The sequence below is a fragment of the Lissotriton helveticus genome, chromosome 10 (assembly GCF_964261635.1).
Source record: "Lissotriton helveticus chromosome 10, aLisHel1.1, whole genome shotgun sequence".
Taxonomy (NCBI): domain Eukaryota; kingdom Metazoa; phylum Chordata; class Amphibia; order Caudata; family Salamandridae; genus Lissotriton; species Lissotriton helveticus.
This window is the reverse complement of record NC_136071.1, coordinates 921277627-921295466: the sequence shown is the minus strand read 5'-3', so window position 1 is coordinate 921295466 and position 17840 is coordinate 921277627. Positions and strand designations below refer to the sequence as shown.

Here is a 17840-nt window from a genome sequence, read left to right as displayed (position 1 = left end):
CCTTTGTGCTGGAGTGGGACACCGGCGCAGAGTGAAGAAACACAATGCCACAGACTCCTCCATCGCCGCTGCGATCTCGCTGCATCAGTACCGCAGAGCCGAGGGGACCAGACCGCAACCCTCCCAGAGATGTGCAGAACGCGAACATCGTTTCACATCACTGCACACTCGTCTCCCTTTTTCATTGCATTTTACAATAGGCACATACAAGTTGGTAAAAGCTCTTGTGCGTGTGTAAGGAAGATCAGATCGTGTTACTAAGATATAAAAACAGGAAATGGCTTCCATTCTAGAACTTCCTTTTTGTTGCTTTTGTTAGCGGTTCTTCTTGTTTTTTTTTATGTTCTGTTCAAACCTGTGAAAGGTGGTACAAAACACATTAGAGCTCTTGAAACGATAGCCAATCATCTCAGACAAAGCTATAAAGTGCAACAGTGCTGGCAGCCATATGTGTGAGAATGCTTGCAGCCATGTGGGTGAGAATGCCTGCAGCATGCGTGTGACAATGTTTGCAGCATGCGTTTGACAATGCTTGTAGCCACACTGTGACTTTGCTTCCAGCCATGTGCGTAACAGTGCTCCTTTCTCAAACTATTAAAATCGGGGGGATGGAAAATCACTTGGTTTCGGGTTTCGCTGTGTAATACGAACTCGTGATTTCACCCGCCCCCACTGTTGGAAAGAATGAGGGGAGTCCCCGCCAGAAGGCTCCTCAGACGCTGGCCACGGTCCCACTTTTTCCCGCGCTCTTAGTTACGCCCTGGGGCTTAGAAGGGCGCCTCCGTTGGGACACATTGACCCCGCCTATCCTCACCGAGGTGAACCCTGAAGTCCGGACACAGCTGTCGGACTGGGGCGCCCCCTGCTGGACTAATCGCGCTGGGCTCACGGTTCCTGGGGCAGGGCACTTGGGTGTGGCCGTCTCTACTGCACTTCCAAGACATCCACTTGACGCCTCATGCGCAGCAGCAGGGTGGATGTCAAGACTGCACGTGCACATTGACTGGGCAATACCTGGGGGGCCCCTACGGAGGGAGACTTCTAGGCTGGGGCAATTAGCATTCCCCTGCGACTTAGATTAGAGTACGGGACACCTAACTTCATTTGGAAATGTAAACGGTTAATAAATATTAATAGTTTCCCCCAAAAAGTATGTGACCTGTTCCCAGTGGGGGGATAAATAACCCCTCCAATAGCAAATTGCACCACACAGAGTCATCTGCAATCATGCATTAAGGCGATGAATTGATGACTATCCGTGGCACTTTCTGTCTCCCGGCACCTGGGGAGGTGTGGGACAGTCACGGAGCGCGTCACTTGTTCACCAAAGATGCTTCACACACTGCTTTGATGATCAAAGTGACAGGTGGGTCGCCACGGTCTGCTTTCCTCCATTGGCGGCATCCCGTGTCCGATGCGTCCTCTTTAACACCATATCTTGTGTTTCTTGCGCACCCCTGTAGGCATCCTTCAGCTGCTCTCCACAGCCTCTCTTTGTGTGGCAACCTGAAAACCTGGCTTTTTAATTTGTAGGCTGCTTCTTTTCTTTTTTACTTCTTTTCTGCTTGTTGACTGGTATGTTTTTTATCTGCTGAGCTGCTCTTTGAAAGCGCCGGGTCACTCTTGTGAGTAGCCGTGCGCTATATAAATAAAATTTTAACATAACATAACATTTTAACAGGGTGCAGTTTTTAATGGCGGGCGTTTGATAATGAGGGGATGAAAGGAGACGGCTCTGAACAATGAAATTATCCACATATTCGAGCTGCAATATAGCGAGAAGGCCGAGAGGCTCCGGAACAGATGCATTGGCGACATAGCCTATCCCGCGACTCTCAACATGTTACGATGCGAGCATGGGGCTAGTTTAGTTAAGATGTGAACAGCACGACGGTAAACTTTCTTTTCATGGTTGTGATGGATGGAGCAGCTGTTAGTCCTTTTCTTCTCGGTTCTGCAGCCGCCCCTCCTTCTTTCTCTGTGCTGTGGAGCCCGCCTCCCTCCCAGTGCAGACAGAATTCGGAACAACCCCCATCTCTGCCCAGCCTCTGCCCCAGCTGCTGGTCCTGCCCGGGAAGTTCCTGGTCACACCCTGGCGCTGATTGGCTGAGCGGCGGCCGCTCGGGCCTCCCATTGGCTGCGGTCGCTGCCTCGCCGGATGCGGTCCCGTTATCCGAGTATTAAAAGAGGTCCCCGGCCGCCCCTCAGCCCTGCCGGAGCGCACCAGAGAGGAGCACGGAGAAGCAAAGGGGAGCACCGCAGCAGCAACATGAGCACCTCAACCTCTAGGAGTTCCTACCGCAGGATGTTCGGCGGCAGCAGCAGCAGCGGCGGCAACAGGCCGCTCTCCTCCTCTTCTGGCGGCCGCTATGTCACCTCCAGCAGCCGCTACACCCTGGGCAGCGCCATCCGCCCCAGCAGCAGCCGCACCGTCTTCTCCACCGCCTCCTCTCCAGGAATGTACACCAAGTCCTCCTCGGTGCGGCTCCGCAGCAGCCTGCCCCCGGCGCACATGGGCGACAACGTGGACTTCTCCCTGGCCGACGCCATCAACCTGGAGTTCAAGGCCAACCGCACCAACGAGAAGGCCGAGATGCAGGAGCTCAACGACCGCTTTGCCAACTTCATCGACAAGGTGCGCTTCCTGGAGCAGCAGAACAAGATCCTGGTGGCCGAGCTGGAGCAGCTGAAGGGCCAGGGCAAGTCCCGCGTGGGCGACCTGTACGAGGAGGAGCTGCGCGAGCTGCGCAGGCAGGTGGACCAGCTCACCAACGAGAAGGCCCGCGTGGAGGTGGACCGCCTCAACTTTGGCGACGACATCCAGAGGCTGCGTGAGAAGTAAGGAGCAGGCCTCACCCTGAGGGGTCTTTTTAGAGTACCTTATCACTCTAGAGACAGCTGGCAGCCTAGATGACACCACAAGGAACATACCAAGCCTCTGAGGGACAGAGGGGCATCCCACTCTAGCAATAAGTTTAAACCTGCTGACCACCATGCCCAGCTTCTGAGGGTGGGTCCCACTCTAGCATTGACAGGCAACCTTTCTGGCTTCTTAAGGAGTGTACCAAGCCTCTCAGGCCAGGTCAGAGGTTCATCCAGTGCTGGCCTTTGCTCAGGGATCTCCTTGGGCGAAATCAAATTTGCCCCCCTCCCCTTCCAAGCATCTACTTTAAGTGTATATCCATTGAAAATTTGGGAGGAGTAGGAAGAAGGCGCGGTGGTCAATATAAGGCACTTGTCCTCTTTATTGTCTATGTATTGAACATTTAGGAAGGTGCAGGGGCAAGATTGTGGAACATCATGGCAAGAGAAACAAGCACAAAGCAGACAAGGGCGCCAGCGGCCTTCAGAGCAAGCGTTTAAATAGTTTTCTTGGGGCCTAAGTGGTAGAGGGACTGCTGCAGGTAGATCGAGCACCCCTCTGGAGGTCCACACTCTGGCTGCAGGCCCAATTCACAAATGCCACACTCAAGCGGTGAATGGCAACTTTCTTGCATGCAGAAGGAAAAGCCCAGCCTCCAAGAGGCAATATAGGGGCACATCCCACTGTGGCATAAACTTATACCATTCCTGCCATATCCATGAATTGTCCAGTGGCTCAGGCCAGAGGGACTCCTCATTCTGCCATTAACTAGCAGGCACTGTATGGAAGAGTCCAGCCTCCTGGGCCAGTCTAGATGGGCACTCAACGCTGGAATTAAATAGTGCACACTTGCCACCCACCATAGGAAAGAGTGCTGCCTCTGGCGAAATTCTAAAGGGCCAACCTACCCAGGAAGTACAAGCACGCTCTCTGCCACCCATCATAAGAAAGAGTCCAGCCTCTGAGGGCCCCTCAAGAGAAGAACCCAACTCTGGAATTAACTAGTCCCATTCACTCCCATTATTAGGGTGGGGGTACCTGTGAGGGGCAATCTAGAGGTGCATGAATGTGTGTATTTGGACAATTAAAGAGCGAAACTAGCTACAAAGAGACCGAGTCCTGTACAGAAGGACAGTAAGGGGGGGGGGGGGGGGTGTCGTGTCAGGAGTGTCCGGGACTGGGGCATAGGCAGTGCACAAGACACTAATGGTAAATGTGCTGTGCCTGTTAGGGGACAGGGGAAGAGAAGGTAGGTGATGGGGAGATAGATGGAGACATGGAATCGGGAAACAGGACAGGAAGCAGATAGGGGTTGCTGTGAGGCATGATATGGTGCAGGCCAGATGGTGAGTGTCAATATAAGATATTGGGCTGCCGAAACGTATGTGGTTAGATACTGGGGGAGAAGCTACACTTGAAAGTGGGGAGGGTGTATGTTGTGGGGAGATGGCCTGGTGAGGGAGAAGAACACGCTGGGCCATTGGATGAATGCATTTTTTATCATCACACTCTTCAGAAAGTCTAAGAGTGGGGGTTACATAGAGTGGGGGGGATTGCTTGGGGACATGAGTCTCGAGATGCTCCTGCGTGGAGGAGGGACCACGCCCTCAGAATTAGCAGGAGAAAGCTTGGTTTTTGTTGTATAAAATGTATTTATGAAGAACACTGTCACCATGAGAACTCCTAGCACTGAATATTAGAACATTAACTGGGCTGAGCTATTCAAAGAGTAAAGTTGTTGGCTTGTTTTAGACGGAACGATGGGTGTAACAAAACTGAAGGTGCTTTGGTACTGGAGTGCAGACTGAAAAGGAGCGGCCTCCCGTGTGAGATTTGCAAAACCTGGGGACTTTCAGAAGATGGGGCGACCCTCTTGCAGTGCAATCCAGTGGCTGCCTTTTGGAAGCCGAGGCACAGTGGCTCCCCATGATTGAGTGCCTTGTGAACGCTGCAGCGGGCCATAGTATTATGGGCCACCTCCTGGTGGGCATGCAAAGGGCCTTATTAACTTGACACAATCTGATTGCCGCCCGTGGTGCCCTCTCATAGTCAGTGCAGAATGGCACCTCAAATCTTCATGTTGCAAATTAGGATGTGTATATAACACTTACTACTATTGGCTTGAACTCACGACACTTTCTAAATCAGGGCATCTTTTACTTTTACTTCCATGGGGCAGCGTAAGGTATGCCTGAGTGTCTTGCACTTATTGCAGTACTATACCTCAAATTATACTCTGTTTTCTCTTATAACTGCACACTTGCCACTTTTCCTCTTGTGCACTTTTGACTACCTCATGTATTTTTGGTTGCTCACAATTGTCACTATTACCTTTACTACCCCATGTATTTTTGGTTGCTCACAATTTTTACTACCTCAAGTATTTTGTTTGCGCACAATTGTCACTATTAACTTTACTACCTCATGTATTTTTGATTGCTCACAATTTTTACTACCTCGTATTTTGTTTGCTCACAATTGTCATTATTACCTTATGTAAGTAACGTGTGTTTTTGTAATCTGTTCTTTTGTAATGTTTCTCATTATGTTTCATTTCTGTTCCTAATGTGAAGCGCTCTGACGCCTTCGGGTAAAGTCCGCGCTATATAGAAATGCATAAATAAATAAATAAATGTCACGCTCAGTGGGTTCATGGGTATGGTGTGTCCTCTGGAGGGCTGGCATCCCACCATGTTTATAAACACGTGGCAACGTCCCGCTGACCGTGCTCTCCAACATCTGTACTTTTGGACGGGGAGTGCGTTCCTCGGACATCCCCCTCCCCTCCCCCCACATCTGGCCCCATATGCTCCTTTGTCTGGTGGGCTCCCTGTGGGCCGCCCTCACGTGCTCCTTGGGGGGGGGGTCACCTCATCAAGCTCCCTGTGGGCCATACATCTCTTTTGGAATAGGGGGGCTGGGGCACGGCAGATATGGTCTCATTTGGCTCCCTATGGGCCCCACACCTTCCTTTTGGCGGCGGGTGGCGGGGGGGGGGTTACTGCTGCGAGCGTCTTGTGTGGCTTCCTGTGGGCACCACATGCGCCTGTGTCTGGGGCACGCAGGGAGAGGCGGCGTGACGAAACTTGACCCCCCCCCCCCTGCAAAGTACAGGGGAGGGCCCTATCTGGTCCACCATCTAGCACTTTTGCTGGGGGGGTGGGAGGGGGTCCGGAGCTTGCCCCCCGCCACTGGAGAGGGGCCATCTGCTCAGTGTTGTCCGGCTCCCTCTTACAGAGCTCGGGTGTCCTCCTGCCCCTCCTCCTCAAAGGTCCAGGGGCTCTCTCTGCAGCGCGGCCACTGCCGAGGGTAGACCTCGGCCCGCTGCCAAGGGATGACTGGACCGGGCGCCAGGTCAGCGTCTCATTAGCTGACGCTGCTGCGCTCTTGGCTCTGTGCGCGGGCGGGCTGGGTTTTTGGCCCTCGCGCGTTGCTGCGGTGGCAGAAACCCTCAGACGTGTAATCATGCGGGAGGGCCCGGAGCTGCATAGAGCTGGCCCTTCGCCAAACCTGCCCTCCGCGGGCTGGGAGCTTGCTGCCGGGTCCGGAGAGTGGGTAGAGAGCCACACCCCTCTAACTCTGACAGCTTACCGCAACCCAGAGTCCAACTGGGACAGAAAATAGGCCCGGGCTGCACAGTGCTTAATTTGTAAAATAATAAGTGCTGGGACCCAAAGCTTCATTCAGACGCGCCGAAGCTGCTGCTGATGCTGAGGCCGGGCGGCTGTGATGAGCAGGCGTGGTAGCAGCAGCTCCAGCTCTCTCTCTGTAACATGCCCCCCCCCCCCTTGTTAAGAGAATCTACCCATGCCGAACTTCCTATAGCCCCCCTCCCCCCGCCCCATACTCAGTCCCCATTGTGTGCTGCTGAGGGAGGGGTGGGGAGGACCCGGCGTGGGAAGTGAGGGGGGCAGCAGTACATTCCGCGCCCTAGTCTCACACTTTGAAATGTCCTCGTGCCGACCAACTGACCCCCCCCCCTGCATTCGAGGTCCATTGTGCAAGCAAGGGGTGCGAGGGGCCTATCACAGGGGGTCAGAGGGTTCGGCGCCCCCCACGTACTTTGTTGTCTTTGAGGCGGCCAGGCTGACGGACATTTTTGGGGCTCCTCAAATCTTTCGAGAGGGTGAGAGTTGCGTTACGTCACCGGCGGTGCTGCTGAAACCGGCGGCTGGGGGTGAAAACGAATGCGACAGCCCAGCCCCCCCCCCCATATCCCCATTCTTCAACCCCGTGTCCCAACGCTTTTTCTTCTTTTTAACATTTTATTTTCAGAATTTTATGAAGAGCAAGCGAGGCCTCCATGGAAATCAGAGTGTCTCACATTATACTTTCGGTGCCACAATTTGTATACATTGAGACCGCATGCACAATAATACTACAAATTGTTACAGATAGTGTGTTGGATAAATTGTTCCTGATTCTGCTGTCACGATGTTGTTTGCAGGCTGCAGGATGAAATGATGCAGCGAGAGGAGGCGGAGAACACCCTGCAGTCTTTCAGACAGGTCTGGGACACTTACTTTTATCTCCAAAACTAAACTTTTGTTGGTCTTTTATTTCGGCATTTGTAAGTCTTGTTTCCTGAAAGAGATGTTAGGACCAATTTTATATTTGTGAGAAGCGTTTTTTTTATATTCATCCCAAGGATTACTAATTAATAATCTCTTTAGGCTAAAAACATTGATTATCTCTATTTTTTCCTCGCAATTAAATAGCTATAATTTTAAGAAACCTTTTTTATAAAAGTTGCATGCACCACTTGACCAGCGAATCCTGAGCGGTTTTGTGTTAATATAGGTGCTCAAGGGAAATCTGCTTTTGCAGTTCATATGATGTCACCTTGAGTGCTTTACTTTTTTTTTTCCTCCTGTTCCCAGTAAGGAAATAAGCACGTCGCCGTGTGGTCTCGCTGACACCCGAGGCAAACGCAAGGGTCATTGCACTTAATCCCTGAATGCCCCGGAAGCCGAATGGCGCCATCTGCTGGTTGACAGGGAGATAAACTGGTCGCTCTGGGATTCCCATCGGAATGCCAGGCCAAGCATAATAGAATCTAGAGGCCATGGCGATGGGCTGGTAGACTAGCAGTTTTATGTGGGGGGATGGGCCGCATTCTTAACAAGAGTCAGGAACTTTTTTTCCCCCTTACATACTAACAATATAAGACGCTCTACATTTATTTTGCTTTAAAGCCTACATTCTACGATTCTTCTAGGGGTATTATATTTCTTAAAATGTCCAGGCGGTGCCACATCATTGAACACGTACGTTTATTACAGATATTAAGTGCCCTAGCCTGTTAAGCATTAAACACGAGATTTCTGCAAAGTCATTGTTCTTAATTTCTCTATTTTTGTAATATTATTGGGGATACTCTCCTGCCCTATTCCAACACGAGTATCACTGATCATCTAAATATTATCTGCCCAATTGTAACTCTGAAATTGTATTTTTGTGCAAACAATCCAACTGAGCGATTGCACAATAATTTCATTGCTTATTTTACAACGAAGCATCGCACAATACAATAATCTAAAAATAACCCATCTTTCACCTGTGCAGAAGCAACACGGGTACAGCTGACGTTAGTTTTTATTCATGCAATATATAATATGTTTCTGCCATGTAGGTGAGAGCAAACGCAGCTGATTGCAGCCCCGAAAGCCTGCATAGTGATAATGCCTCCAAAGGGAAACAATGTTGGCAGTTTTCATGTACTGGTGCCTGTGGTGGTGTTGTGTCCGTGTGTCTCTGTGTGTGTGTGTGTGTGTGTGTAGATATGGCTTAATGTTTCCATCGTCCCTTAACTGTTTTATGCTTTGCATTTTCAACGTAATTTTTTAGACACTATCCAAGGTTTCCTAATGGTTTATAAGCATTTGTTTTATTGAAACTTTCTATCATCTTTTGTTTAAAGTGTTGGAGCTGGGAGCCAATTACGTTTTTGTATGTATACTATATAGAATGTTATGCATGTTAAATGGGTAGAAAACGACTTAAAATGCGGTAAACATTTAGTTTTTTTCTCGTTTTGTGGTTGTAGCAGACATGCCAAATACGGTCTAAATATGTGAAAGTACACCTGTAGGGACCTTTATAAATATACCATACACTTGTAGGTACCGCCACACATGCACACCAACCCCGGCTATAGCTGTTCATGCAGCATGAGTTTTAACAGGGACGCGAAAGCATTTCCTGGAAAATATTTTGCTAGTTTGTTGATGGTAGCCATAGTTTTAGTAAAGAGAATCCACAGCAGCCCGTGGTATGGGAAGCACTATACACTCAGTCACTGTAACGTGATTGCTATTTTTTGTAATTATCATCCATATATACAGTTCAACATTAGCATCATAACTTAAATATCTCTGTATTATCGTTTCATCAAAATCCATCTTTTACGTGGGTGCAAGTCGCAAGAGGAGCTACAATGGTACAATCTAGCTCCTCTTGCGACTTGCACCCACGTAAAAGATGGATTTTGATGAAATAGCACAGATGACAAAGAATCAGGCAGATGTAAAGGGATCAAAAAACTGTGAATTTATTTTTGAATGTGTGAAGTTTTCGATAATACAGAGATATTTAAGTTATGATGCTAATGTTGAACTGTATATATGGATGATAATTACAAAAAATAGCAATCTCGTTACAGTGACTGAGTGTATAGTGCTTCCCATACCACGGGCTGCTGTGGATTCTCTTTATTGTTAGCAACTTGACTAGGAGCTAGTCAATACATGGGTTAGCACCAGATTTAATTTGTTGAAAGTATAAAATAGCCATAGTTTTAGGCCATCGGAGGACGCTACATTGACCAGTGTTGTGCAGTGAATTACAGTGGAGAGGGCATATCCGATTGACAGACAGTCAGACACCTCCAAAGATCACAGAGTGAGGGAATAACCTTTTACTGGATTGGTGTTGGGCCACTCAGTATGTGGTCATACATGAACCTACCTATAGGGGTCATTGATGTGCACCCAGAATAGGCATTTTAAGGAGCTTGTTTACAGAAGATCCTTAAACATGTTCATTTTGGTATTAGTGCATCATCTATCCTCAATTTTAACCACTTGTTGGCAATTATGGTAATTTCACTTCGACAAGAACTGCAGTGTCTTTAATGACTGCCCTATTCCACCCCTAATTCACTTGACACTGAATCAGCCAAGCCACTCGAACCATGTGCAAATAAGAGTTGTAAAAACTTTTGTCAGCTGGCTTCATCCAATCAAAAATCTAATTTGAATATATGAATGTGTTTTCAGTCATTGCAGATACAAGATCTGCCTGTTTGGGCATTATCACTGGAGAGCTACTTTTCCTAATTTTTAAGGAAACTAAAACAATCCAACAGAAAGCTCATTTAGAAATCTCTTAGTTCAAAGTAAAAACCCACGACAGGCCTCAAAAAAGTAGTTTATTTAAGGCAAAGTCAAGTGATCCCTAAAGACATTGCAGGGATAAAGCTACCCCACCCACCCCCAGGAATACATTTCACTTGACTAATGCCTTCCTAATATTCAGGGAAAAAACAGAGTGGACTGTTCTGTTTTTTTTGCTTTGTGTGCTGTGAATTGATTGAAATAATCCCACGTATAAGCCTCTTCCCATCCTTCCGCTCAACCGGATAGCCTCTATAACAGTAATTGAGAAGCGCCTTATTACTGAGTGGAAATCACAAAAATGTAAAATTTCAGTCTTCATTAAGATCATTGGGGAGGGTGGACTGTATTACTGCTATATTTTCAATATATTTCAGGAAGGGGAGGGTGAACGATTTCTATGTACATTTCATGTATGAATTAAGTACCCTAAAATTGTATCATTCATGCTGTTGACTACACAATGAGGACATCTGCGTTTGCCAACATCTTTTCATTGTTTTATGTCTAAATCAGGATGTTGACAATGCCTCCCTGGCACGCCTTGATCTGGAGCGCAAAGTAGAGTCCCTGCAAGAAGAAATCGTCTTTTTGAAGAAGCTTCACGATGAAGTAAGATATTTTGCAGGACTGTTGTTATTTTTTCCTAACATTCATGATTATGCTAAATAAACCTTTCCAGTCTACTTCAGTGAATTTCATGGCATGGTCTTTAACTAAGTTGAACACCAATATCACCTGCAGTAAATAAAGCAGTTTTCCCCAAAGTATGTTTTATTCAGTTTACATTTTCTCTGATGCTGTGGAAGCTTCATTAAACACCGACAGAGGAATTAACTGTTCACTGCAATAAAATAACATTAGCCTTGTGCTAATGTTTGTAAATAGTTGTACTTTACCGTACAAAGCTTGCTTCCACCTCTGGGTTAGGCATGGGTTGTCCTCTTGAATTGTTTGTCACTTCTATTTTTTATGTTTCCAGGAAATCCGGGAACTGCAGTCACAGATCCAGGAGCATCACGTCCAGATTGACATGGATGTGGCTAAGCCAGACCTGACAGCTGCACTGCGTGATGTCCGCCAACAGTACGAAAACGTGGCATCCAAAAACCTCGCTGAGGCCGAAGAATGGTACAAGTCCAAGGTACAAAATGGCATTTACTATAAGTTTGATTATAGATGAAATGACAATCCATCATTGTTGTTAGCCAAAGGTCATAAGCCAATAGATTATTTTTTACCACTATTAAGAACACAGGGCCAGGTGGACTAAGGGTTTTTGCGTCCGGAAAGGGTCTAATTCACAAAATAAAGCCATTTGCAACTTCACCGTGGTCTTTTTGTAAGTACTGAACCCCAATTGAGATTCAGTAACACAGTACTGAATTGCAATTTGGACTTGTGACCACAAGTTGAATCAGGGCATGTTTATGGCATCCCTTCCAAATAGCGATTTGGAATGGGATGCATGACTGTTTTGCAATCAAAATGTAGTCGCAAAGCATTAATAGTTTACTGACTACTGAAAGGTAGTGGTAGACCTTTCACACATTGGAATGTTGACAACATTTTTTTTAAGAATAGTCCGCGGTCCCATGGACCCCTGGCTAAGCTTAAAACAATGTTTGTTAAACACATCATCATTTTTATTATTTTTTTTAAGGAAAACGGGATGCATTAAAAAAAAAACAAATGCTTTATTTAATAGCAATCTCAGACATGGTTGTCTGCTGACCTCAATGGACAATGCACTTCACTCTGGTGAATTTGGGCAGTATGAAATCTCCATGAAAAGTGTTATGCTCTTTAAATAGGAGTGTGCATCATTTTGTGAAATTGTGTCTGTGTCTTAACACTATGATGAACAAAATATATTACTGTATAATATTGTGTAGTTTTATGGTATTGTGCTCTATTTGAAAGATTTAATTAAATTAAGTATGACTGATTTTTGAACAGCAGTGCACTATTAGTGCATTAGATTCACAGGTGCTGTGATGTTGTCCTGGTGCCTGTCTTGTTGTGAGGCCATGAAGCATGCACCTCACTCAGATATAGATTTGATATCATTCAGAGTTTAATAATTTAACACTTTTCTACCCCAAAAAGTTTGCAGACCTCTCTGAAGCTGCGAATCGCAACAATGACGCCCTGCGCCAAGCTAAACAGGAATCCAATGACTACCGCAGGCAGCTACAGACCCTGACCTGTGAAGTGGATGCACTGAAAGGAACTGTGAGTAAAACAAGTGTATAAGGACTCAACAGACCTGCAAATGTTCAATAGCACAACACAGTATCTCGCTCCAGAAAATCTTAAAAACAGGGTGTGACAAGAAATACAAAACAGAAAGGCGGTGTAAATTCATTGCACTACTGACGGATGTTCTAAACCATATCTAATGCCTCCATGTTTCCAGTGGCAATTGCTCCCTTTGTTGACTCTCGCTTTGACAAGATATAGTGTCTTGTTCTGATAATCATCTGATACCAGAATTTAAACTCATTTTAATTTGTAAGCCTTCAGTATCAGATATGCATTTCATGTAACTCCACGCCCATTTTCAGTCACAGTTCCATCTGTCTCAAAGTGCTGCTAGCACGAAACAGACGTCACAATTTTTGGGTCCGGTAACATTGAGAGGGTTAAAACCATGCTTACCATACATTCTGATCAGATTTTCTGTGTCACTACAGCAGTGCACACTCTTGGTTATCTCCTCATGAATAAAATGTTCGAGATAGTATGCACCACTGTATAAAATGCTGAAATCGACCCCAGACCTGGTGTGAGGAAACGTAACGGAGGCCCCCGAGGCATTGGTGGGCCCCCAACACACCCAGGCACCTTAAGGGGACCCCTATTCCGCCATAAACCAATACATATATGTGAGCTAGCCTATTGGAGACTCGGTCACCTCTTCATATTCTGTAGCGGGCCCCATCATTTTGTGTTACACCACTGCTGGTGTGTGGGGGATTTCTGGCTCATGTACTTGTTGGGTTTATTTTTCTGCAAGCCCATCCTGACCTGTCATCCGCAAATTCCCTTTTATCCATGATAATAAGTCATCGTAATTCAGAAATGTGTCCTTTAAATGGTCCTCTCAATGTTTACAGAACGAGTCTCTGGAGCGCCAGATGCGTGAGCTGGAAGAGAACTTTGGCATCGAAGCTGCTAACTACCAAGACACTATCAGCCGCCTTCAGGATGAAATCCAGAACATGAAGGAAGAAATGGCGCGCCACCTGCGCGAGTACCAGGAGCTGCTCAACGTCAAGATGGCCCTGGATATTGAGATCGCGACTTACAGGAAACTCTTGGAGGGGGAGGAGAGCAGGTAGATTGCAAACACTATGTGCACCTCATGATATATCACAACTACTACATTTGGTCATTATTTGCAGAGTAACACCGGTTCATTGACTATAATCTGCCCTTCCATGTCTTTGCAGGATTACAGTGCCAGTCCACTCCTTCTCTGCCATGAGCATGCGAGGTAAGACATTTCCACTAGCGCTAACTCATAACATGGGGACATGTGCACCACTAATCCATCGCACCATATTTCTAGTGTAGTAACATTTGTACAAATACACATTACAGTTGAAACAAAGTACCATGTCTGCTTACTTAGCAACCTTTGTATCAACTCGAGAGAATCAGTAGAACAAAGAGGCAGTCTCAGTCTACTGTAATGAGCAACAAATGGCTTGCAACACATTTTTTTTTTGTTGGTTCCTATTCGTCTTTGAAGTTGCTATTAAATGCTGCATGTGTGATGTTTGCACAGCATCTCCGAATTTTAAGGCATGCTGACAGCATTTATATATAAGCAGACCAGAAATGTCTGCTTATAAATAAACCATCCAGGTAAATGATGCACGACTTCAAAACACAGTCAGGAAGTTTACTTCAGTTCTAAACTATAGAACTGCACATTCCTCAACATACACCATAATTCAAACTATCAATTAGAAATGAAATTTAAATACAACTCTGGCAGTGAAGCATAATTATAATGTACATTGCATCGAATTGAAAACTGGCGATAGTGTGTTTGTAAAGCTTTCAGGTTAGATAATATTAGAATAAAGCTATTCATACCTTAATGGTGCTATTACCAATACACAGTAGCACTACCTCCTATAAACATGTAATGAATCCCTTGAAAATAAAACGCCATGAAGTATGTAATAGCATATTGATTCCTAGATGAGACAGCAGAAGCTTTTATTCACATACCGAGGGGTTCGCTTTATGAATAAAATGTAATTTACTTTGAAGTAACATATTCATAGATGAGGGAGCAGAGATGTTATTCGCTCATTGGTGAATTCACTTTGTGAATAAAATTTCATGAACCATGTAGTAACATTATCATTGACAGATGAGGGTGAGGAGCTGTTAGTCACTCTTTGAGAGTTTCACTTTGGGAATAAAATGTCATGAAGTATGTACTAACATGCTAATTCATAGATGAGGTGGAGGAGACTTTTATTCACTGATTGAGGGATTCGCATGGATTATGTAGTAACATACTCATTCATAGATGGGGCAGCAGAGGCATTCATTCACTGAGGGATTTACTTTATAAAAAAAATATCATGAACTATGTAGTAGTAGTCACGGATAAGGGAGAGAAGGCGTTCATTCCTCATTGGGGGATTCACTTGATGCACACGAGTTAATAACTTCAGTCACACTCGCGGGGCCAGTGTGCATATTTTGTGTGTCTGCTGCAAGTGGCCTGCACTACCTGTTTTCTCTAGTTATGTTGCATGCATGTGTAGGGAAATCAGTCTCCTTTCCTTTTAAGTCTTCCATTCAAAGACTGTATATCTAACTTCTACAGAAACCAACCTTGAATCGCGCCCCATTGACTCCCACTCGAAGAGGACACTTCTGATTAAGACTGTTGAGACCAGAGATGGTCAGGTACGTTTTAACACCACCTAGATCATTATGTTCGATCATTTTAAGAGATAAGTGTCTCAATTATTGCATGAAGTTGCCATAAGTCAGTAAGTTACACTGATTAAGAGACCACTTCTTACTCCTTCAATACATAAACCCTCTGCATCTATATGAAATCTAGATGAAGCTGTCTTTATTATACATGCAATTCTGTAGATCTGAAATGCAGCTTAATTGATTGCCCTTTGCAGGGAGCACGGCTAGCCAATCACTACACTTTAGCACTTCTGGCACAATTAATCTTCCCCATGTTTAGCAGTAGGGCATCTATCATGATTGCCCAAGCATCTGGGAAGTAGCAGGACCTCTCATACGCATTACAAATACTGCATATTAATGTTGACTTGAATTGATTGTGCACTTCCATGATCCTGGTACTGAGCCCTCTGGTTATCAGGAGACCCGTACCGTACTCTGCCTCTCCATGGCAAGTTGACAGAACTATATTTGGCCATGTTTGACAGGGCCACGCTCCAAACCACTCCTCTTGCTCCCTGGTTGCAGTAAATGAGCCCGGCCTGTTTTGGTCTGTGTTGGGGACCTTGACCAGGTTATGGCTTTACATGAAGATCTTCTTTTAAATGTACATTTTTCGTATTTCTACCACTGAAAGATGTGAGTCAAAATTAACAAAAAACAACATTACAAGCAACAGTGCATCACAAGTCATACCATGGCACTTTGGCCCATTTGACATACCACTGAGCTACCACAAGCAAAATGCATTTGGAAAAAAGCTAATTTGGCAGCTTTGCTCTTTTGGCGTTTTTACCATGTTTTAATATCTGCAAGCAAATCTACATTCTTAAGAAGCAGATAGCTGTGGCCTTTAACATGTGGCCTGGCAGGTGGTATCACACATGGCCACTGGTAGTCTAAGTGGCCACTTGATAGTCCTGTAAGAAAGTAATTCTTCCATTTGGCTTTTTCATTGAAACCTCCTGAGCATTCTTTGCATCAAAACACTGTAGGAAATCTTTGAACTGAAACACCAGTGACAAACTTTGCAATTGTTCACTATGGTGTTTGGGTTGTCACACTGAATGGCCACTTTCAGGAATGCCTTTCAGTCCCAATGTTCTGTTTTTAATGGCATTTCATAACACAGATTTATCACTGAGAATGTTCCCAAACCCAAAGAACTGACACAGATGTGTCCTGCCCAAGCATTGATGGGGGAACATAGCAAGAATTTTGATCACACAAGGCAAAATGTTATTGTGTCACAGCGTTCCCCTTAGAAAACATGGGATCTTTAAGGCCTTTAGCTGTTATTTGTCATCACCACTAGAGGCTACCCTAAGGTTGCTGTCTTACTTTGTCTCATGGATGTGTAACATATAAACTGGAAAGTGCAGCAGAAAATTCTATTGCACAGGCATTTTGATATGTTGTCATTGAGTTCAAATGATGCAGTTGCAATATTAATAATAATAAGTGATTCATTTTGTGGTATGTGCTATTCAAGACAAACCATTCCTTTTCAACAGGTTGTTAATGAACGTTCTCACGAACACGATGAGTTAGATTTGGAGTGAAAAGGTACTGCCGTAAAGCCCAGCATGTATTTTCATTGAAGCAGAAAAGACAACCTTCACCAGCAAGACGAAGCTGTCCGCAGTGTCCAAGATGAAGACAAGCTTGCAAGTGCCTTCTGCAGTTAATTCAAGAGCGCAAGATAGTTATGATAGTCCTTAGGTCTGGCGAGCAGAGGCCTCTTCTGAAAGATAGAAAATGAGTTTACAACAGTGTCTAGTTTACAGAACTGCAATAGCAATATCTTGTGCCGCAATACTGTTTTTAAAAAAAAGAAAAAAATCCCCCAACTTCCAATAAAGAGCTTTTTCCATACAGTGTATGACACAACTCTCAATGCTTTAATAAAAGTTTCAAAAACAACGCCTTAAGGAAGGTTATATGTGTTTGTCCCTGATTTGGATGTGCTTTTTAATTAAAAACGTTTGCGATAGTTCTCAGCATAGTGCTGAAATCAAACAGTGATAAAATAACCACAAATTGAAACTATCAATCAAAATATTACTAATTTTATCATTAGGACATTCATTCTACAAGTGTAAAGACACCTACAAACAACCACAGCAAATTGGAACTTCTGCAACATGACTGCTGATCTGAACATTATCATAAATAGAGCATCTTTCTGTCTACTCATGACATTACAAACCACAAGTCTTGCCACGTGCCCTTGAATTGCAAGTACCGTTTTCTTTTGCATGTAGCTTTGCCGGCATCACTGCCTACATTTCTATTTCCATTAGGTAAGCATGAGCCAATGTCTGTCCTGGGCCATGGTGTGTCATTTATTTGACCTCTGGATTTAAGCAGGACTGTCTTCTGATAACATCACATCTTGCATTGCATGAGTTTCCTTTAGCAACTGTTGGTATGATATTTGTACATGAAATGATAAACACCTAAGTGTATGTAAAGTTGAAGCATCACAATTAGCTTTTGCAGCATGAATCCTTTATAGATTCACATGCTGTGCCTCTTTTTGGCCTCTAGTGTTTCGTCTGAAAAAGTACCTAAAGGCCTGAAATCATTGACCAAAGGGAAATAATCTAACCAGGCCCCTTTGTTACTCC

At 45.1% G+C, this 17840-nt stretch overlaps 1 protein-coding gene across 1 annotated transcript; it reads left to right on the top strand.

Moving 5' to 3' along the window:
* Positions 1 to 2197: 2197 nt before the first annotated feature.
* LOC144784645 (vimentin-1/2-like) lies at positions 2198 to 17133 on the top strand. Its single transcript, XM_078663575.1, has 9 exons — positions 2198 to 2838; positions 7311 to 7371; positions 10774 to 10869; positions 11240 to 11401; positions 12367 to 12492; positions 13377 to 13597; positions 13713 to 13756; positions 15113 to 15195; positions 16725 to 17133. The coding sequence occupies exons 1-9, from the start codon at positions 2270 to 2272 to the stop codon at positions 16770 to 16772; spliced, it is 1410 nt and encodes a 469-aa protein (XP_078519701.1). The 5' UTR covers positions 2198 to 2269; the 3' UTR covers positions 16773 to 17133.
* Positions 17134 to 17840: the final 707 nt, after the last annotated feature.